Source organism: Pithys albifrons, chromosome 12 (assembly GCF_047495875.1).
Source record: "Pithys albifrons albifrons isolate INPA30051 chromosome 12, PitAlb_v1, whole genome shotgun sequence".
Lineage (NCBI taxonomy): Eukaryota > Metazoa > Chordata > Aves > Passeriformes > Thamnophilidae > Pithys > Pithys albifrons.
This window is the reverse complement of record NC_092469.1, coordinates 20,597,531-20,618,098: the sequence shown is the minus strand read 5'-3', so window position 1 is coordinate 20,618,098 and position 20,568 is coordinate 20,597,531. Positions and strand designations below refer to the sequence as shown.

The 20,568-nt window shown below is 49.2% G+C and overlaps 1 protein-coding gene across 4 annotated transcripts in view; it reads right to left on the bottom strand.

Annotated features, from left to right (window-relative positions):
- ZC3H18 (zinc finger CCCH-type containing 18) overlaps nt 1-20,568 on the bottom strand; it is a 47,289-nt gene that overhangs the window by 11,919 nt on the left and 14,802 nt on the right. For 3 of the 4 annotated variants that reach the window (XM_071567448.1, XM_071567449.1, XM_071567450.1), the window contains 6 exons: nt 20,388-20,420; nt 18,775-18,892; nt 16,700-16,998; nt 4,406-4,606; nt 3,032-3,157; nt 1,506-1,607 (listed from right to left, as the gene is read on the bottom strand). In XM_071567448.1, the coding sequence (XP_071423549.1) occupies nt 1,506-1,607; nt 3,032-3,157; nt 4,406-4,606; nt 16,700-16,998; nt 18,775-18,892; nt 20,388-20,420 (879 nt within the window). The remainder of the gene's footprint in view (nt 1-1,505; nt 1,608-3,031; nt 3,158-4,405; nt 4,607-16,699; nt 16,999-18,774; nt 18,893-20,387; nt 20,421-20,568) is intronic. The other variant, XM_071567451.1, reaches the window with a different exon arrangement.

Sequence of the window (20,568 nt, the reverse complement as noted above, 5' to 3'; positions counted from 1 at the left end):
CCTGAGTTGGGAATTGCTCTGGCTCTTCAGTGCTGCCCAATCTGGGGCTCAGAGCACTCCAGCCTTTGCTCTGAACGCTGGATACTGCCCAATATGTGACCATGCAATAGTTTAGGTTGGAAAGGACCTTAAAGCTCATCCAGTCCCACCTCCAGCCATGGGCAGGGACACCTCCCACTATCCCAGGATGCTCCAAACCCTGTCCAGCCTGGCCTTGGACACTTCCAGGGATGGGGCAGTCATAGCTTCTCTGGGCAACATGTGCCAGGGCCTGCCCAGCCTCACAGGAAAGGTTTCCTTCCCAACATCCCATCTAACCCTGCCCTCTGGCAGTGGGAAGCCATTCCACCTTGTCCTGTCCCTCCAGGCCCTTGTCCTGTCCCTCCAGGCCCTTGTCCCAAGTCCCCCTCCAGCTCCCTTTAGGCACTGGTCCACCCCAGCACTGATTAATCAGGGAGGAGGTGGCTGTCTGCACACAGACATTGTTAAATCCTCCCCTTCTGCTCAGTATCTGCATTTATCCCCTGCAGAACACAGGATTAAGCTCATGCCACGTTATCCAGTGAAAATAATCCCTGTGCTAGTGCTGTGGTGTTACCAAACCAGCACTGCAGGAGCACTGCGAGGGTGCAAAGGCACCGCTGCATGTGCCGAGCGAGGCCTCCAAGGGCTGAACCCAAAATAACAGGCTAATATTGTATAAAAAGTGTGGCAAAGGGGATTGTCCCATATTCTGGAGAATTCAGGGGGATTCCCATGGTGTCACTTATTTGCAGGTCACCTCAGCAGAGGTGACATCACTACAGTGTTGTGTCACCCTCCGGCACATCCGTAATTTACTGTTGTAGAGTTTGTGAAATAGCAATTTCAGGAATTTAAAAGAGCAGGAGCACTGTCATAATGTGCCACAACCACCTTCATAGTCCTTCATAGCTAAAAGCTTCTTTATTCTAAGGCTGTGCATTAACCCAAGCCACAGCACTGAATTAAACTTTCACAGAGCTCCTCTATCGGAGCACGCACAGTTTAAGCAGTTTGAACACTCATATGTACCTGTACTATTTCAGGATACTTGTACAGTTTAACTTGCATTTAACAAGTTAAAATGTCACTATTTAGTTAAATATGCCAAGCTAAACACTCTCCTATGCAGGTTCTATTTTGCATTTTTTTAATTTCTTCCTTCAACTGTCCACCAGGCTGTAGAATCCCAAGATGAAAGTTCATCCAGTGTCACCTCCTGTCATGGGGCAGGGACACCTCCCACTATCCCAGGGTGTTCCAAGCCCTGTCCAACCCTGTCCAGCCTGGCCTGGGACACTCCCAGGGATGGCACAGCTTCTCTGGCAACCTGTGCCAGGGCCTCCCCACCCTCACAACAAAGAATTTCTTCCCAATATCCCATCTGACCCTCCCCTCCTTCACCTTGAGGCCTGTGGAGGTCTGAGGGGTCTGTCTGTCTGGACTCTCTGCACTGGGGTATCCAGAGGGAGATGAAGCCTTACCCTTTCCCAGGAGGTGGCAATAACTCCCCTTTGGCCTTCGCCAGCGGCTTGTGTGGAGATGGTGTTGGAGAAGGAGAGGGAGAAGATGAGAAGGACCGTGACCTAAGCAGGGAGAGAGACATCACTCAGCTCAGTCTCAGGGATTGCAGGAGGTTTTCCTGGCTCTCAGTGCATTCAGGCACCACTCCTTCCTCCCCAAAACTAGTCCTGAGCTTATCCTTCTTTTATATTTGGACTCTGTTCAGCAAAACTTAACTTTAGACAGTGGTAAAAGCAGAAAGGAAAAGTTAAAAAATGGGTTAGCTGGAAGAGAAGCACTCCAGGTATTCCACACACCAACACCCAAGGCTGTCTCCATACTCTCTGTATACTCTCCTTAGGGGAAATAAGTCTCCAGGAAAACAAGTAGGATTTTGACTTGCAAGTTCAGCATGAATTGCCTCAACCTGTTTTATGCCCTGCAACTCCTAGTGCAGTTTATCCTTTAAACAGCAGAAAAAACCCCAAAAAGTTGTGAGAAAGACACAAAAAATACACCTAAATCTAGTATTTATCTGTAGTTTCTGGAACACAAAGAGAAAAAGTACGTGGTACATCTCAAAGGCAACAGATCAAAGGGCAAGAGCTGTTTTCTAAGGCCAGGTCTGACTTGAGCTGAGCCACTGGCAGGACACAACATGTGCTCAGGTGATTCATCCCAGTGCCAAGACTGGAAGTCCCTCTGTTGCATCCCAGAAAGCTGGGCACTTGGAGGACAGGCCTTCTGGAGAACAGTTAGGAGGAACCAGGGTGTTCCTCACTCTCCTACCTGCAGGGAAAGGCCCAAGTGGGTCACCTACCCCTGGCACTGCCCTGCAAGGAGCAGAGCCCAGAGTGGGGTGGATGGAGGAAGGTCAGACTGCTCCCCAGATGAGATCAACTCCACCTGAGCCCTTCCCAGGAGAAACCAGGTCTCCTGTGATCCAGTCTGTGTGATCTCAGCTCTAAAGAGGAGCCTATCCAGGGAGCCAGTTCTCCTACTATGTATATTCCAGACTTGGGAAATTGTCTGCAGGGCCAAGGAAGTTCAGAGGAATAAACATCCCTCTAATCAGCATGGAACACTGAATTGCTGCTTTGAAGTGTCAGGACTATCACAAAACAACTGCTTTAATAAAGAAATGTGATTTGCCTCTTGGAACAGAAATTCCAGTGCCATAGAAAAGAGATGCAGATGAACATCTCCTAATCACCCAATACAAATGATGGGAATGTTAATTTACCAGAGGCATGGTGGGAAGGAGCCCAGCCACAACAGCGCTGTGCTCGTGGGTGGGAGCACTGGGGAGAGGAGGGGGTGGCTGATGGATCTCCTGCATCCAACAACCACACTGGCATCCTGCCTCGTGTTCCCTCCACTCAGGGAAGTGCTTTGAATGGATTATTTCAGGAGTTGCTTATTTGCTTTTAAGCAGCAGCAGAAAGGAGCTGTTAGGAAGCATTTAGAAACCAGTTTTCCATTGGCTCCAAATCCCAGGAGCCATTACCTGGACCTGCTGCCTGAGAAAGAGCTGTGCCTGGAGGAGCGACTGGAGTAAGAGCTGTAGGAAGATGATCTGGAGCGAGACCGTGAGGAGCCTGAACCAGAATAGGTGGATGAACGAGAAGAGGACCTGAAACAGAAACAGCAAAATTTAGCACCTCTCAGAAAGTCCTCTGAGACTTGAGTCTCCAAGTATGTTCTTCCCAAGTTCTGCTCCAAAAGCTTGGAGCCTTCTCCTTGGTGACCTGTCAGGATTGCAGCCTCTTCTCAGCTCCCACTTGGCATTAAGGAATGATCCTGTTGTTCCAACCCTCTTTGCACCCTTACATAACCCTCCCTTCCTTTAGTTATTAATTTTCCATCCTTTTGGGAACTGCTTCCACACATTTTTATGCCTTTTCACCAGACAATCCCCTGACAGATCAGGGAAAACAGAAAAACCTTGGGTGCAGTGATCCCAGCAAGAAAATCTGCTTCAGGAGGACTTTGGCTTTTAGATCCCTATCTCCAATTCAGGATGTTCCTCATTCCTCTGGGATACTTTCCTCACTTTTTTCAAGAGGTTGAAGTTTAAGCATTCAAAGAAAACAGATCCAGCTTGTGCCTTGAGGCTCCCAGATCCAGGGAGTTTCTTTCTAAAAGGTAGTTTTAATCTTATTTTACACCTGTTGGTTTCCAAGCTCCACTCCAGCCTCCAAGGCCCCATCAAACCTCCACAACCCGTTTTTCCCAGTAGCACCAACATGCTCCTACTAGAGTGGTCTCCCCTCATCCCACCTGAAGTGACCAGGCTGCAATTTTCACAGTTTCCAGCAATTTCTGCTCCTGTTAAGGTCATTTTCCTGTAGGTGAGTTACTAATCACCCAGACTCATCCAGATCTAATTGACCTGAGAGGTGGCTTTTCCAAGGACTTGCTTTTTCCTAATCTTCAACAGGTCACAGCACAGCTCCCACAGTTTTTCCTGCCCCCTCTGGATTCCATCTCACTACCTGTCCATAGGTGTTACTGACCAGCAGGTCCTGAACTGCTTTGCCAAACACAAAAACATGGAATGGGTTGGATTGGAAGGACCTTAAGGATCCATCCAGTTCCACACCATGCCATGGGCAGGGACACCTTCCACTAGGCCAGGTTGTTCCAAGCCCTGTCCAAGCTGGCCTTGGACACTTCCAGGGATGGAGAACCCACAATCTTTCTGGGCAACCTGTGCCAAACACTTCAACACCTTCCCTGGCCACGAAGGAGCCACCGCCCACCCCGGGATGCTCCAGCGGCTGTGCCAGGCTCTCCGAGGGCTGTGCCAGGCTCCCCAGGGGCTGTGCCAGGCTCCCCAGGGGCTGTGCCAGGCTCCCCGAGGGCTGTGCCAGGCTCTCACCTGGAGGAGCCAGAGCCAGAGGCTGAGGAAGCAGAGGTTTTCCGGCGCCTCCGGGCTCGGCTGGGGGACATGGACACGCCGAGCTTCTTCTTGGGGGACTTGGATCGTCGCCAGGGATCCTTCCACTCGTCCGCGCGTTTGGAGGGCGCGGTGCCCAGCACGGACGACTCCTTGTCCTTCTTTGGTGGCTCGGGCTGGCGGCTGGAAAACAAAGGGCACTCAAGCAGCTGGCATTTTTAGGCCTTTTATACAGGAAGATACACAGAGGCCAGAAAAAGATATCAGAAATTATGAATATGTTGTAGTAAAATGTATAAACAGATATGCAGGGCCACAAAAATAACGCAGAATTTCAGGCTGTATGGCAGTACCAGCTCTTGGCAGTACCATGGATGTGCAGTGCCATTTTGGGGGGATAAAGTGTTAGAACAACTCTCAGTTTGTAAATCAGTGTCTACAAACATACAATTTTATGAACCTCTTTGTCACACTGAGCAAGCAGTGACCTCCCAACTGATTTCAGGTTCAGCTTTTGGACTCCAAGGAATGGACACACGAAAGGGAAGGGAATGGGAAACCTGGTTCTTCCTGTAGAGATGGAGCAGCCCAATCCTGGCAGGCAGCCCCTGGTGCCATGGAGAGAAGAGTTACTCAGAAGACAGCCAGAATTATTCTCCTACAATTCCCTTATCAGGACATCATGTGGGGCTGTGTTACAGGCCAAGACACAGCGACCTGTTCTCACCCTTCCCAGGGGAACAGTTCCCTCATCACCTGAGCATAAAGCAGCTCATCATGGCTGATTTACCCTGGATTATTCTCCAGGTGTTTATAAACACCACCAAACATGCTGGTGATAACCAGTCAGGCCAGACACTCTCCATCTCCTCCTTCCCTTTTAAGGGTCCTATTCCCATTTCCCTGTTTTTGCTTCTCCATGTTTCCCTCCTCTCCAATCCCCTGAAAATAATTCAGGGCCAGCTCTTCAGCACCTGCACCAGACACTTCCTTAAATTCTCCAGGATGAGTTTTTTTCAGGCTGAGACTTTATTACCTCTCTTATCTCTGGGTGATTTAACTTGGAATTTTTCCTTGCCCTCACTCTAACCTGCACCCAGCTCCCCAATCACCTGCCTCCGACCTTCTTCCCTGGCTTTTAGGCAAAGTGTGTGCTGCATTAAAGCTTTATGAAGCCTGTTGCACCCATCAATTTACCAGGACAGTGATGTGTTTGTTCCTTTTCTCCAAATAATTAACTCCCTAAGAATTTGGGGAGGAAAGGCCCCTTCCATGGCTGGGTTCAGCCAGTACCACCCCATTAGTCACACGACTGAAGCAACCACTCCCCACCCAACTTCCTCTACTTTTTGAGATAAAAAAGCCTCCTCCAAGTTTTCTAATAATTCCAGGGACTCTGTTTCTTGCCTCAACACTTCAACAGACAACAGGATAATTAAAGCTCTTTGTTAGCAGCCTGTTCAGCCCTTTGAAGGCTTCAGTAGTCACTGAGGAGCCTCATCCCTTCCTTGCTGACAGAGTTACCTCCTCCTGACTCCAGAACTTGGATATGCTGACCTAAAAAACCAGCATCTGACTCCTTCCTTATCTTTGCTGATATAAAAGCAATTTTACTCTTTGTCCTACATCTACCCCAGTATATTCAGAATTCTCCATGAGGAGAAACTCTTCTTTCACATTCACCTCTCCCACAAATCTCATTCCACCTTCAGAAGGGGATGATTACGTGGAACACACAAAACTGCCTGGTAAGGGAGTCCTGGGCAGGGTTATGGCTCAGCATTATTCATTCCATCCTGACCCTTCCCAGCATTGCTCCAACACACACCATTTAACTCAGCACATGATATTTGCAGTGGGATGGTCAAGTTTGCCAAGTTACAGCTACAACTCCATCAGTATTTAATCATGGAGGAAGAGCACGACCCTTGAATGTGGGGCTGAGACACACTGGACTTGTTATTTCTGCCCTGATAACACTACACAGTTGTAGCTGGTGCCAAGGTCTCCTTCCAGCAGCTGTTTGCAAACTCACTTTGAAGCCATTTTGACCCCTAAAATACCCTCAAATCAACCAAGAGCGGAGAAGAAAAAGAAGGCTGGGAACAGCTTACAGACCTGGGGTCAAGCAGGACACACAGCAAGCAAAGGAGGAGAAAACCATGTGAGGATGGTCATAGATCATGCTCTACTATCCCGATCCAACATCCCTTCCCAAGGGATTGCTGTCTGTGTGCTTTGGGAAATGCAGGGGGGATTTTCTGCTGGCACAGGAGGGCAGAGGCATCATCCATCTCAAGACCTGGGTAAAACCTGCTGAGAAGCTTTTCCTGCAGTATCCAAGGCTTGTGAACATCAACAGCTGTGTCAGGGCAGGGGCAGGTGGGATGTCAGGGAAAGGTCCTTCCCCCAGAGGGTGGTGGGCACTGACCAGGCTCCCCAGGGCAGTGGCCACAGCCCCGAGGCTGCCAGAGCTGCAGGAGGGTTTGGACAACGCTCCGAGGGACAGGGTGGGATTGCTGGTGTGTCTCTGCAGGGCCAGGAGTTGGACTGATGATCCCTGTGGGTCCCTTCCCACTCAGGATATTCCATGAATCTCTTAACTAATGAATGACCTTGCCCCTCTCAGGCTCAACTTTCTCCTGCAACAGTTTTTCAAAATTTATTCTCTTGCTAAAACCCAACTCACATTCACATCCAACAGCACATCCAGGGATCTGGAGCTCAGCTCCAACTCCAGGTGGGAACAACTCAGGCTGAGCTCCACAGCTCAGAGCAAAGCTGACTCTGAAAGCAAATCTCATTACTTGCACCTAGTACCTGGTTTGATGCAATTCTCTCTGGATGAAGTCACTTTCTGGAGGAAAGGTTTTTTCCCCCAGGAAAACCACAACAGCAAGAAGCCTCATTTTGGGATGTGCTTGGCTTTTTGACTCAGCAGTAAACACACTACAGACAAGGATGATGCTCTGTCAGGGCCTTTTCAAAGCCTTTCCTCAAGAGCTGCCTGCATCCCCAATGTTTGGCATCACCAAAGAAACTCCTTTAACCTAAAACAAGAGACTGGCACCTGGTGCTGCTCAGCTCCACTTCTCCAGTGGAATTCAGGAGTCAGAGCTGAAAGTGAGCTGGAGCCACTGCCAAGAGGAACATCCCAATTACAGCCTGTGTTGAGTTCCACTGAAGACTCTCCTGGGAGATGAGAACGGGGAGGTTCCCTCCTCACTTTCACTCTTACAAACAGGTGATTTTTCCTTCCCACCTTGTGCTGGATCTGGTGCTTGTTGGAGCTCCCAACTCCTTAATTCAATACACTGAAAAATAAGAATGGTTTGCTGCTGGGTCAGTGAGTCCAACCTGCCCATGGCAAGGTCTGACCAGCTGCAGGAGCTGAGCAAGGAGGAGAGATGGTGCCAGGATGGGGAGCCATGGGGTCACCTCAAGTTCATCCTCATCCTCACCAGTTTCCCAGGCTGCAGGCAAACTTCACACACCTCAGCAAAGAGAGTGGCTGGCAGAATAATCCACATGTTAATTCCAGTCTCCCTTTTCACCAAATGCAATTTCTAGGAAACATTTCCAGTATTTCAGAATTAACTCCTTAATTAGTTGTGCTGGTTTTCCCTTGGGAGATAAACTATGATATAAGTCTATGCCACAGGGTTTAAAAAAAAATAAATTAGAGGGAATAAGGGACAAGAGACTGACCAAAAGCACCTTCATTTCCTCCCAGAGCCCCAAGGATCACCCAGGCACCAGCAAGGGCTGCAGAGCTTCGCTACTTCCAAAGCCCATTTTACCCTTAAAGTAACTAAAAGCCTCATTTTCCAGATCGAACACACTGATGCCTCTTTGGCTGGAATTTAAGGAGAGCAATCAAGAGAGAACTGAAGCAGAACGTGGCTTTGGCAGGGAGAGGAGGAACAGAGGCAGCTCCAGCTGGCAGCACAGCCCCGTGCGGGTCAGGCAGCTCCCGACCGCACGCGCTCGGCTCCCAAGGGAATCCTGGAGCCAGCGAGGGTTTGGAGGGGGCAAAGCAGAGCTGCACAGCTCTTGCTGCTCTCCTCATGTATTATGCAAATGCTGCTGAAGCATTTCTAATCTTGGAGGGGAAAACAAGCTTCCTGGGGAAAGTGTTTCAGCCATCCTTCCCCTTCCCGGGGGACGCACTCCTGCAGGGAATGCCAAGCCTGGCACCCACGGGCAGCGGTGATGTCAGCCTGGCTCCAGGGCTGCTCCTCCAGCCACACTCACTGCTCTGTTTGCCCCAGCAGGGAAGTCCAGCCACGACTTAAAAGCCTTTGAGCTTCTCGCAGGAAAGCTGGGATTGCGTCAGCACTGCCTTTTCCTTCAGTGGCAGTGGAATTTTCCAGAGGAAGTGGACTCGAGGAATGGCTGGAGCCATGTGCCAAGGCAGTTGTGAAGAGACCTGTAATTGCTGCAAAATAAATTCCAGCAGGGTGCAGGCACACTGGAATTTTTCCTGTCTCAGCAAAAAGGAAGACAACAGCTCCCCAAATCCACCTACGTGTGTCTACGATGGGAAATGCTGGACCTTGGAGATGGTGCTTGTTGATCTTGGTGAAATATTAGCAAAGAGGAGGATTTTGGAAAGCTGTATCCATCTAAAGCTGAGTTATCAGTGCTTAGGGAAAGAGGGAAAAAAGGAAAAAAAAGGAAAAAAAAAAAAAGGAAGGATTTCTTCAAAGCCTGGTGGGGAGAGGCTTGAAAATTAAAGAGAGGAGATACCATCTGAACCTCCAGGATGAAATCATCACAGCAGGGAGATAAACTTATCAGAGATGTGATCTACCCTAAGGGCTGAGCATTTGATGCCTCAAGAGCCTCCTGTAAATGAGAGGCACCAGCATGCAGAGATCCTGCCCCAGACTTCCCAGGTTTTAATAAAATCCAGTGTGGGAGATCTCCCAGGATCTCCAGCTCTGAAACGCCAAAGTAAAACACATTCCTTGAGATCCACATCTGAGTCACTCGATGCCCTTCATCTCCACTGAGGGTTATGAAATCCTTGTCTTTTACTGGGGAAGCAGAGGCAGCACCTCAGAGGCCAACAGGGACTGACAGAAACTTCTGTCCACAGGAATGTTTCTTGGAGAACTTGGAAAAGTTTGGTTTGGTTTGCAGAGAGATTTTATCATGGAATGGTTTGGTTTAGAAGGGACCTTAAAGATCATCCAGTTCCAATTCCATCCCCTGCCATGGGCAGGGACACCTCCCACCAGCCCAGGTTGCTCCAAGCCCTGTCCAACCTGGCCTTGGACACTTCCAGGGATGGGACAGTCACAGCTTCTCTGGGCAACCTGTGCCAGGGCCTGCCCACCTTCACAGCCAAGAATTCCTTCCCAATATCCCATCTAACTTGGCCCTCTAGCAGTGGAAAGCCATTCCACCTTGTCCTGTCACTCCAGACCCTTGTCCAAAGTCCCTCTCCAGCTCTCTTGGGGCTCTGGGGCTCTCTGGAAGGGGCTCTGAGGTCTCCCTGCAGGCTGAACACTCCCAGCTCTCCCAGCCTGGCACCAGAGCAGAGCTTTTCTTATCATTAACTCCCCAAAGAACTGGGAGCAGAAATGAAAGCAAAGCCGTCTAACCAGGTTCCAGTGCTCCAGCTGGAAGCTGCACCACAAAAAACAGGGATGTAAACAAGTTGTTATCACATTTATCACAGCAGTGTTTCCATGCAGGGCACTGGATTGTGAGTCTAAAGAACCTTGGAGCAGCACAGGGCAAGATCTGTCCATGGAGAGAAGGGAAATCCTCCTCTGGGCAATGCTGTGTGGGACACCTGGAATGTGCAGGAGCAGAGGTCCAACTCCAGCTGGAGCAGATAAATCTTATTCCAGCCTGGGAACCCCAACAGCCTGGGGCCATTTGCTTCCCTTAAGTCACTGAGCTCCAAGAAGCCACCCAGGGGAGGTGCAGATACCTGGAGAGCCTCCTCATGGAGGCTGTTCTTCCCTTCTCCCTGATTTCTGATGGATATGAGACTAAATCAGAACATTCCAGGGTCTTAGCAACACCCAATTCAAACCCAGAAGAGAAGAGCACACAGTTGTCTACTCTGCAGGACAAATGGGAACTGTCCTACCTGCTCCTCCTCCTGTGGCAGAACAAATGGGGAAGGAACAAAGGATTTAAGCAATGCCAACATTCCCATGGGAAAAACTAAGAGAACCCAAAATCCACCATCGTACCACACCATCTTCAGGCAGTGGGATGAGATGCTACCATTAAACCCTCCAAAAAACCCAAGCTGTATCTGAGGTACAGATGCTTTCACACAAAGCTTCCAGACCCAAAAAGGAGCTGTGTTGGCAGCACAGAGAGACCACTCTGGTGGGAAAAGACAACAATGACCCAGGAACACTCAGAGTTACAGATTCTTCCAAAAAACCAAGTTCAGTTGCTTTGTGCTCCACACACAGAGCCATGAATCACTCCATTTGCATTCCCTTCTTTTTGCCACTCCTTTATCTAATCAAGCTCATTCCAATGCTTCCTGGCTTGCAAGCCCTGGATAACCTGCACTCATTGATTTCAGACTCCAGGTTATCCTGCTCATTAATGTGCTCAGCCCACAGATTAACAAAGTCAACTTGAACTAACTTGGAAAAATAACACAAGGGTGAGTGTAGCCATAGGATCACGTACCCTTTCATCTCAGGATCTGCAGCACCAGATCCAGGTGACACCTCAGCAGAAGCTGGGACGAAACGCTCCTTGCTGGAAGAGTTTTACAAGGATTTATAATTTGCCCTTTCTGACTTTGCTTTCAGTTTTCTGTGTTTCCACCTGCAGGGGTTATTTTTATTTTTAATGACTATCTAAGTGCTCCCCATTAACAGGATTTTAGGAACTTCCTTCCCAAAAAGTGTTGTGTGTGCGATAATCACAGGATGGGTCACTGGGACACTGCTCCTTCTGGCAGCTTCAGAACTGCTGTCACCTCCTGGGAACACCTCAGAAGACAACAGCCTCCTCCTCCTCTTCCCCTTTTCATGAAGAAATTCCTCCTGATGTCCGACCTGAGCCTGCCCTGGCACAACTTGAGGCTTGTCTTGTGTGTGGGAACAGCTTTCAGATCAGATGTCAGGACAGATTTTGAGAACTGGAGGTGACAATGCCTCACCCACAGCCTCATTTTGCCATGCTACTCCTCTCCAGAACCCACAGCATTCCATGGAGAGAAATCCAGATGGGAAAGAAACCAACGTCCACCTCATGGCCATGCAGCATGGGGTGGCTTCCTCCTGTGTCTCCTCACTTGGCCAACACCACCCAGTGCCACCCCAGCCATGGGCAGTGATGCTGAGCCTGCTGTCCTTGCCAGTGTGTCCAACTCACACACCCATGGAATATCCTGAGTTGGAAGGGAGCCACCAGGATCCTCCAGTCCAACTCCTGGCCATGCACAGACACTCCAACACTCCCACCCTGTCCCTCAGAGTGTTGCCCAAACACTCCTGGAGCTCTGGCAGCCTCAGGGCTGTGCCCACTGCCCTGGGGAGCCTGTTCAGTGCCCACCACTCTCTGAAGAAAGAACCTTTTCCTGAGATCCAACCTAAGCCTCCCCATACACAGCTCCAGCCATTCCCTTGGGTCCTGTCACTGCTCACCACAGAGAAGAGCTCAGTGCCTGCCCCTCTGCTTCCCCTCGGAAATGAGCTCCTCCATCCGACCTGGCCTTGGACACTTCCAGGGATGGGGCAGCAACAGATTCTCTGGGCCTGCCCACCCTCACAGGAAGAATTCCTTCCTAATACCCAATCTAAACCTACCCTCTCAGTCCCTTGGGAATACAACCACCAACAGGTCCCACACACTGCACTGCTCCATGTGTTCCTGGAACAACCAGATCCACTTGGATGCCAGTGGGATAAAAGCCTATGGCAACAAAGCAAGGATTAAAATGAATTATTTCTCTGTGTAGAGCCTTTGCTCCCAGCTAAGGGTCAGAACATCTTGCACTGCTCCAGGTTTCTTCAGAGAACATATTTCATTCTTTATCCCTGAAGTGCTTTGCACAACGCGGAGCTCCACTGGCAACACAGAGAGAGAAAGAAGGAATTTTGCACTCAGCAAAAATCAGGCCAAGCCTGGGGCATCAGAACTTGTTCTGGAGATGGGGAGCAGGAGGACAGACAGCCAAGTTATCCCTTTACTTGATCATAAAGTGTCCTGGCTTGTTTAAGTGTTCGATGCCTGAGGAGGGAAGAGGAGGAGCAGAGGGAGGAACAGTTTTACCAGCATTGTAACTTCTTGGAATGCTCTTCTTGAGGAAAAAATAACCAACCCAAGGCATAAAGCAGAAATCACACATTCACAGAACCACGGAATGGTTTGGGTGGGAAGGGACCTTAAAACCCACCCAGTGCCACGCCCTGCCATGGGCAGGGACACCTCCCACCATCCCAGGGTGCTCCAAGCCCTGTCCAGCCTGGCCTGGGACACTTCCAGGGATGGGGCAGCCACAGCTCCTCTGGGCCTGCCCACCCTCACAGGAAGAATTCCTTCCTAATATCCAATCTAAACCCACTCTCTTGTAGTTTGAAGCCATTCCCCCTTGTCCTCCATGCTCCTGTATGAAGTCCCTTCTCCATCTTTCTTGTGAGCTCCCTTCAGGTACTGGAAGGTAATTTTAGAATTCCTTCCAAAAAGGCCAATCCACATGTGACAATCCCACTGGAGCCTCTTCTTCTCTAAGACAAACACCCGTCCCTGAATCCACCAGGTTTAAATCTTTGTTAAATTTTAACCCTCCTCATCCTCAAGAACTAGCAATGCCAGGAAATCCTCTGGCTTCTTCCAATCATCAGCCTTAAGCTCTGCTGTTGTTTAGAGGTCAGCTTAAACCTTCCAGCTTTCAATGGAAAGGGAATTTGTTTCCATGTTCCTGGCTATTTGTTGTTTGTTTTTTCCCTCATCCCTTCCATTCTGTAGGTCATGCTTTGTTCCTTCCTCCAGCCTCTACCCCAGGGAGCTCCTACGCTGACAGACCGACTGGCATCACCTGTAATTACTGACACCCTCAGCTCTGCCTTTGGCAAAGCTCCTTGCTGGTTACACAACCTCTGTGGAGGAGTTTTCCAACATCTTTGGAGTAGTTTTCCAACCTCTGTGGAGCAGTTTTCCAACCTCCCCAGCTCATTAATTAATGAGTGCAGAGCAGGGCGGCGTGGGCTCTGGAAGTGGCAGGAATGTTAACGGGCACCTGCAGCCCAAGCCGGCCCTTGTCACACCTGGAAGGGCTGGACTTGTCACAAGCTGGGATCCAGTAATTAGGGAAAGCCCAGAGTCTATAAATAGCTGCAGAGGTGAGTGCTGTGGCACTGCTGTCCATGCTGCTTCCCAGGAAGCGCGGAGCAATCACAGGCGTTTCCCACCTTAAACAAACCCGGGAGCTGCTCAGTCCCAAAGCTGCCCCTCTGCAGACAGGCACGGGGGAATGTGGGGGAGATGGCTCCAACCCCTGCACTGCCTGCAGGAAGCTGGGAGCCTGTCACAAGGGTTCTGTGGGACACGATGGCACAGCCCCGAGCGTGGCGCAGGCTCCCGGAAAACGCTGACAGGAGGGATGTGCTGTCCAAGGGGGAAGGTGGAAGGAATTATGTTTTCACTCTGTTAAAAGCTGTTCCAAAACTTGTTTCTGCAGGTTGCTTTTCTCCACAGACACCCACGTGCCTGCAGTGCTGGAGGAAGTGTCTTGTTGACATGGGTGTCAGCCACAAGGCCCATCATAGGGCAGAACGAGATGAGCTTTAAGGTCCCTCAGTCTGGCATTCCATGATTCTGGGATTCCATGATTCTGGGATTAAGAGAACTTGGACCGCTGCCTTCAACAACACAGGGCTTTTGGGGTTATTGATAGGTACTCCCATTAATTTCTCTCTCCCCTGAAGGTGCTCATCAAGGATTTTTAGGGAGATTTTAAAGCTTTCTGCTCAGAACTAACTCCTCATTCAACCCAAAAATTCTTGTCACCAGCCTGCACAAATGGAGCCAGGAGCAATCACTGTTTGCTGCTCCTCTGCCCAGCCCTGCAGCTACCAGTGCCTCTGTCATAGGACAAGGCTGAGGCACTTCCAGCAGTAGATTCCCTATAATCTGCTTCTGGCAAGAACAGAATCAAGGAATGGTTTGGGTTGGAAGGGATGTTAAAGATCATCCAGCTCCAATGCCCAGCCATAGGCAAGGCCACCTCCCACTATCCCAGGTTGCTCCAAGCCCTGTCCAACCTGGCCTTGGACACTCCCAGGGATGGGGCAGCCACAGCCCTCCCAGGAAGGATTTCTTTCCAATATTCCCTCTAACCCTGCATTCCTTCAGCTTAAGGTCATTTCCTCTTGTCCTATCAGTCCATGCCCTTTGAAAAGTCTCTCTCCATAGCGGAGTTAAACCAAAAAAAGCAAAGGGGTGCATCAAAACTTATTTTTAAATTGCCAAGATATCTTAAGGAGCCTGTTTTGGAGATCCAAGAGGCATCCACAGCTCCATTGTGCCAGAGGCAAGCAGGGAACATGATCCCCAAAAGGCACCATGAGTACTGTAAATCCCATCTCTGGACACACACATGGTTTCATGCAGTGAGATGGATCCAGGATTGGTGAGTGGAGCCACTGCTCCTACCCAGCACCCCTTGGGCAGCACTAAGAGCTCAAACTCTCCCACACAGAGCCCTGCCCCATGACTCCATGAGTGCCAAGGGAAGGAGCAACCAGCAGGCTCAGCCTTGGGCGCAGCGATCCTGGTCACGGTCACGGTGACTGTTCATGACTCACACCTTGAGCTGCCAACCAGCTGATGTCACTTTCATTGACATCATCTCCATCACATGGTTCTGGATAGCGAGATCTGTCCCATCACCAAGCCAAGGAGAGCACAAACCAACAGGCAATGTGGTAATTAAGGTGCACAAATCGTGGTTGTAAGTGAAGATTGTAATTAAATGAAGCGTGTAATTAAATGGATTCCTATAACTGCTCTGGCACTGCTACTGTTCCAAAGATACCTTCAGACTGTTCTGAAGCTGTGACTTCCTCTTGGGAAAGAGGGTCATGGTCAAAAACCAGCTTGGCTTCTAGTAATGCAAGTAAAAATTCCAGGTCAGATTCACAACTAAGCCCTGGAACCACACAATTCCATGTGGCACTTCACTCCTGGTGTTCTTAGCCTTGCTCTTCACTAGAACAAACTCCTTCTCATGCTCATCATGTTTCACACCTTCCTCCAGTGCAGAGAAACAACATAGACATCAGGCAGAAGGAGAAGCTCTAATATATCTTGGAAAACAGCTTCCCTGCATCCCTCTTTGCCCCAACACACATTTGTGTGTTCAAATGTTCCTCAACATGCTGTTGGAAGACTCCACCTGCCACTCCTCCCAAGAAACTGCAAACCAGTTTTCCTGCAGGTCACAGAATCATGGAATGGTTTGGGTTGGGAAGGACCTTAAAGATCATCTCACTCCACCACCCTGCCATGGGCAGAGACACCTTCCACTAGACCAAGCTGCTCCAAGCTCCATTCAAGATGTCCCTCAGCAAGGAATTTGACACTTTTCCATGACTCTGAATCAAAAGACGTGAAATTAGAACTTCCCATCAGACAAGTCCCACATTCAGCTGGGATATTTATACAGTGCTTCACAAATGAACATTCCACATACACAGGTACTTAGATAACTGCCAGAGAAACAAACCAGGAATCATATTCCTGGACCTTCAGTCTGTCTTGTTCCATTTGCTCTTTCACACAGGTGAGAACCAGGATTTCCAGTAAAAAAAATGGGCAGTGAGGGGCAACAAACCTGACTCTACACTGCAATTCCACTGAGCACAAACTTATTTCCAGGCATGCAGTCCCTTCACCTTTTCTGTTTGGAGTTGTACTTAATAAGCCTCCAGATACTTTTGCTACCCACAAACTCCCAACCCAGCCATTTGTCAAGGTCTCAGAGGGAGTCACCATAATCTGCATAAATCCCTCAGCCTCCCAAAACCTCCTCCAGCTTCCCAAAATCTCCCCTAGTCTCAAGGGAAGAGGGATGAGCTGACCATCTCCATCCCCTCATGCCAGTGGACAGACACTCCTTTCAGAGCAGGTTCTGCACCCTCAGCTCTGATGTTTGAGCTCCACTTAGTGGCCACAAGGCTTAAGTAACCAGTTTCCTCAGGAGCTACAAACCACGTGGGATCTTCATGAGGATCTCAGCTACAACATCACCTCAAACTCCAAGCCCAAATCCCAGCGAACACTTACCTTGGCAGCAGCGGGGACCGGGGCTTTGGCTTCTCCTTGTCCTTGTCCCGCTCCCGGTCCCTGTCCCGGTCTCGGTCCCTGTCCCGGTCCCTGTGCTGCCTGTCCTTCTCATCTCTCTTCACTCGCTCTCTCTCCCGTTCCCACTCTTCTTTCCGCCGCTGCCGCTCCTTGTCTCTCTCCCGCTCCCGTTCCCGCTCGCGCTCCCGCTGGCGCCGCTCCCGTTCCCGCTCGCGCTCCCTCTCCCGCTCCCTTTCCCGTTGTCTGTTCTCTCTTTCCCTTTCCCGTTCTCGCTCTCTTTCCTTTAAAAGAACAAAAAGAAAGAGAGAAATCCCTGTGATGCTTTGGAAACATCTCCCAGCAAAGCAGGCAGTAAGTCTGGACCGCAAGGAATTAAATTCACACTCCGTGCTGGAGCAAAGGATTGGGATTAATAATCTGGATACAAAGAACATGGAGATAACAATCTGGAGCTTGCTGGCCATCTCCAAGCAGGCAGAAACCTGGACATAAACACAACACCACATCATATCCATCACAGGTGCAATTTCAAAGGCAACAGTCAGATTAATTTGGCTTATTAAGCTTATTGAATAACTGTATTGATGTTTACAATTCTTTCATTGCTAATCATTTTTGTAACAAGCTCATTAACTTTACAAACACCATGAAAACAAGTGGTGGTGCATCATGTGTGACCACAGCGAGAATCAGCCCCTGTTCCTGCACAACAACAATGTTTTATGGAAAAAGGAAAATCAGTTTTTCAAGGATTTGATGAAAATCACTGAAAACCTCCCCACTGAGCAGGACTGATTATTCTGGCCACTACTCCAGAGGCACAAAGTTTGCATGAGGGCAAGAGGAAGAGGACAGAAAGGGGTTCAAGAGCGTGGCTTCCACCGAGTTCTACTCCTGGAGCAACACCAACCAACGGCACCTGGAATTTTGGCACCTGGCTGGTGCCTCCCTGACTCAATCCCTGACGTGCAGCTCCACCAGCAGTGGACAGTCATGCCAGGGCCTCTGTGGGTACACAGAGCACACCTGCCCAAATCTAATCACTTCCATCATTCCCAAGAATTAACAAGCAAACTGTTCCTCAGCCAGGTTATTTCCTGGAAACTCCCTCCCTCTCCAAGATGTCCAAGAATGGCAGCAGATGTGGCTGCAAGCACTGATAACTGCCTGGTACACTGAGGACCAGTCAGTGTGCAAGAGGAGGAACCACCTTCCCATCTTGGACATGGAATTGTTAAGGTTGGAAAAGATCAACAAGCCCAATCACAAGCCCAGCACCACCAGGGTCACCATGGACTACGGTTCCAGGTGCCACATCCATGTGGTTTTTTAACACTTCCAGGGATGGGGATTCCACCACTGCCCTGGGCAGCTGTGCCAGGGCTGGACAACTCTTTCCATGAAAAAAAATTCCCTAATATATAACTTGAATCCCAACTGGCACAACTTGAGGCCATTTCCTCTTGTCCTGTCCCTGTACTCTGGAGCAGAGACAGACACACCCCCCCCTCCCAGGAGTTGCAGAGTGAGAAGGTCCCCCCTGAGCCTCCTTTTCTCCAGGCTGAGCCCCCCCAGCCACTCCTGCTGCTCCAGACCCTTCCTGGCTCTGTTCCCTTTCCTGGACACGCTCCAGACCCTCAATGTCTGTCTTGGGTTCAGGGGTCAAAACTGATGGCAGAATTCCAGGTTTGGCCTCATCAGTGCCCATCACTACCCTGGTCCTGTGGCCACACTATGGCTGGTGCAAGCCAGGAGCCATCAGCCTTCTGGGCCACCTGGGCTCATGTTCAGCTGCTGTCAACCAGCACCTCCAGGTCCTTCTCCATCAGGCAGTTTTCCAGCCATTCATTCCCAAGCCTGGAGCGTTGCTTTTGCCTTCATGATGCTGGAACAGAACATCCTCCCACCCCTTCCCCTGCAGTGTGCTCTGTGCTGTAATTAAGTCAAGATTTAACCAATTGCAAGATTAAGGAGTACTGTTTCACCCACTGCACTGGAACCACGACAAGGAGCAGAAGGACCTGGAAGAGAGTGGGAAGGGGAGTTATCTCACTTACTCTGTAGTTGCGGTACGGATCGGGGTCCGTGTACTGAACCCTGAAATTCTCATACTGCCCACCACGCCAGAACCGCTCTATTTCATAGTCATAATAGGGATCTGAATAGGGATCAAGCCTACAACGAAGAACAGGGAAGGTTAGAGAGGGAAGTGTCACCTGGTCACTGTAAACTACCAACTCTAGGTCAGGTCTTAGTCACTGTGATGGAAAAAACACATTCAGTGGAGCACAACCATCCAGAGGTTTATTTGCTACACATCCCAACCAGAGAGTCTTTTTTAAGTGAAGCTTATCAGAGAAAAGCACAAACCTTTCTTGATAAACACCAAAAAAAGAAACAAATTCAGCCTTCAAATCAATGTGGGGAAAACACACAAACTGCTTTTTACAGCCACTTCCAATGTCTGCAAAGGGAACAGGATGTGTTTTGCCTCATTGACTGAGAGCTGGGCCTTCTGTCCATGCACCCACAGCTAATCCCAAGCACCCTCAGGAGTGGAAGGGATGGTGAGCTCCTCATTCCCTGCCACTGGAGCGATGGGTGCATCCCAGTGCCACCAGTATGGGACAGGAGCTGTTGTTGCTGAGCTTTCCACTGGGAGAAGTGGAGCCTCAGGGGCAGAGCAGCAACACTCTGTCCCTACATCTGGAATTACCCCATGGAATGAAGGCAACCACTTCTCCAGCTGATATTCTCCACTGCTGGCCCTCCAACACACCAGTGGACTGGTGAGCATGTGGCACATGCTGTTAAAGTGCCACATTTATAACTTTCATGGAGGAAAAGCATTTTAAACCCACCCTCCATAAATCTGTTTCCTCCTGTTGATTTCTATTATTTGACTTTTTTAATTTTCAAACTCAACAACATCCAGCCACCTGGAGTGCAAATATGACTGTAAAGAAGGGGAGGTGGGTACAGGGAACAAGAAACTTCCATGGCCACAGAGGAGTCAGTGGCAGAGCTAAGATTGTCAAGCAAGTGCTCCCAAATTCCAGATTATTCATAATGAAACTCTGATTTATAAGTAAAAGGAATAAAAGGCCTTTTTTTGCATTTTAAAATATGCCAAATAACCTAATCCAGGCTAAGATGTAAGTGCTGCCCTGTGAGCCAAGAAGCACCTGTATTTCTTTCAGTGCTTTGAAATGGTTTAAAGTTTCTATTTTTGACTGAAGCAAAAAGCCAAGGGGAAGACAAACAGGGAATCTTGACTATGGATGCTTAACTCAGAAACAAACCCCTGATGCCAACCAGAAAAGTCTGGATTCAGTGACATCAAGTGTTCAAAGACACACAAAAAATTTCAAGCCACAGCAAGAAGGAAACTATTTTTTACCACAACCTTGAGCTTGAATTCCCCCCCTGTAATATTTGTGGAGTTTCTATTAATTGAAAAAAGGGTCACTACTGTGTGTTTAGATAATCCAGTGCTTACATCCTTAGAAAATAATTGATATCAGCCCAAAATAATCCAATCCAACAACCTGCCCAGCAAACTCAGGACAGGGCTCTGTGGCCTCGGAAGTTTTAAGAAGTGCAATGGAAAAAGGAAAAGGAATTTTTTTTCTTACAGTTGCAACAGTACTGGAATCAAAGACCTGCTTACCCATAGTTAATGTTTTCTTTGATGTCCACCTCCCTATAGTTATTCAAAAAAGAAAAAGGGATTCATGAACTATTTAGACAACTCCATATGTCACAAGACATCCCTGAAATCATTTATCCACATCCCAGCTGAGCATTCCTCCATATCCCAGCTGCACCTCCACTGCAAGGTGTCAAAGTGT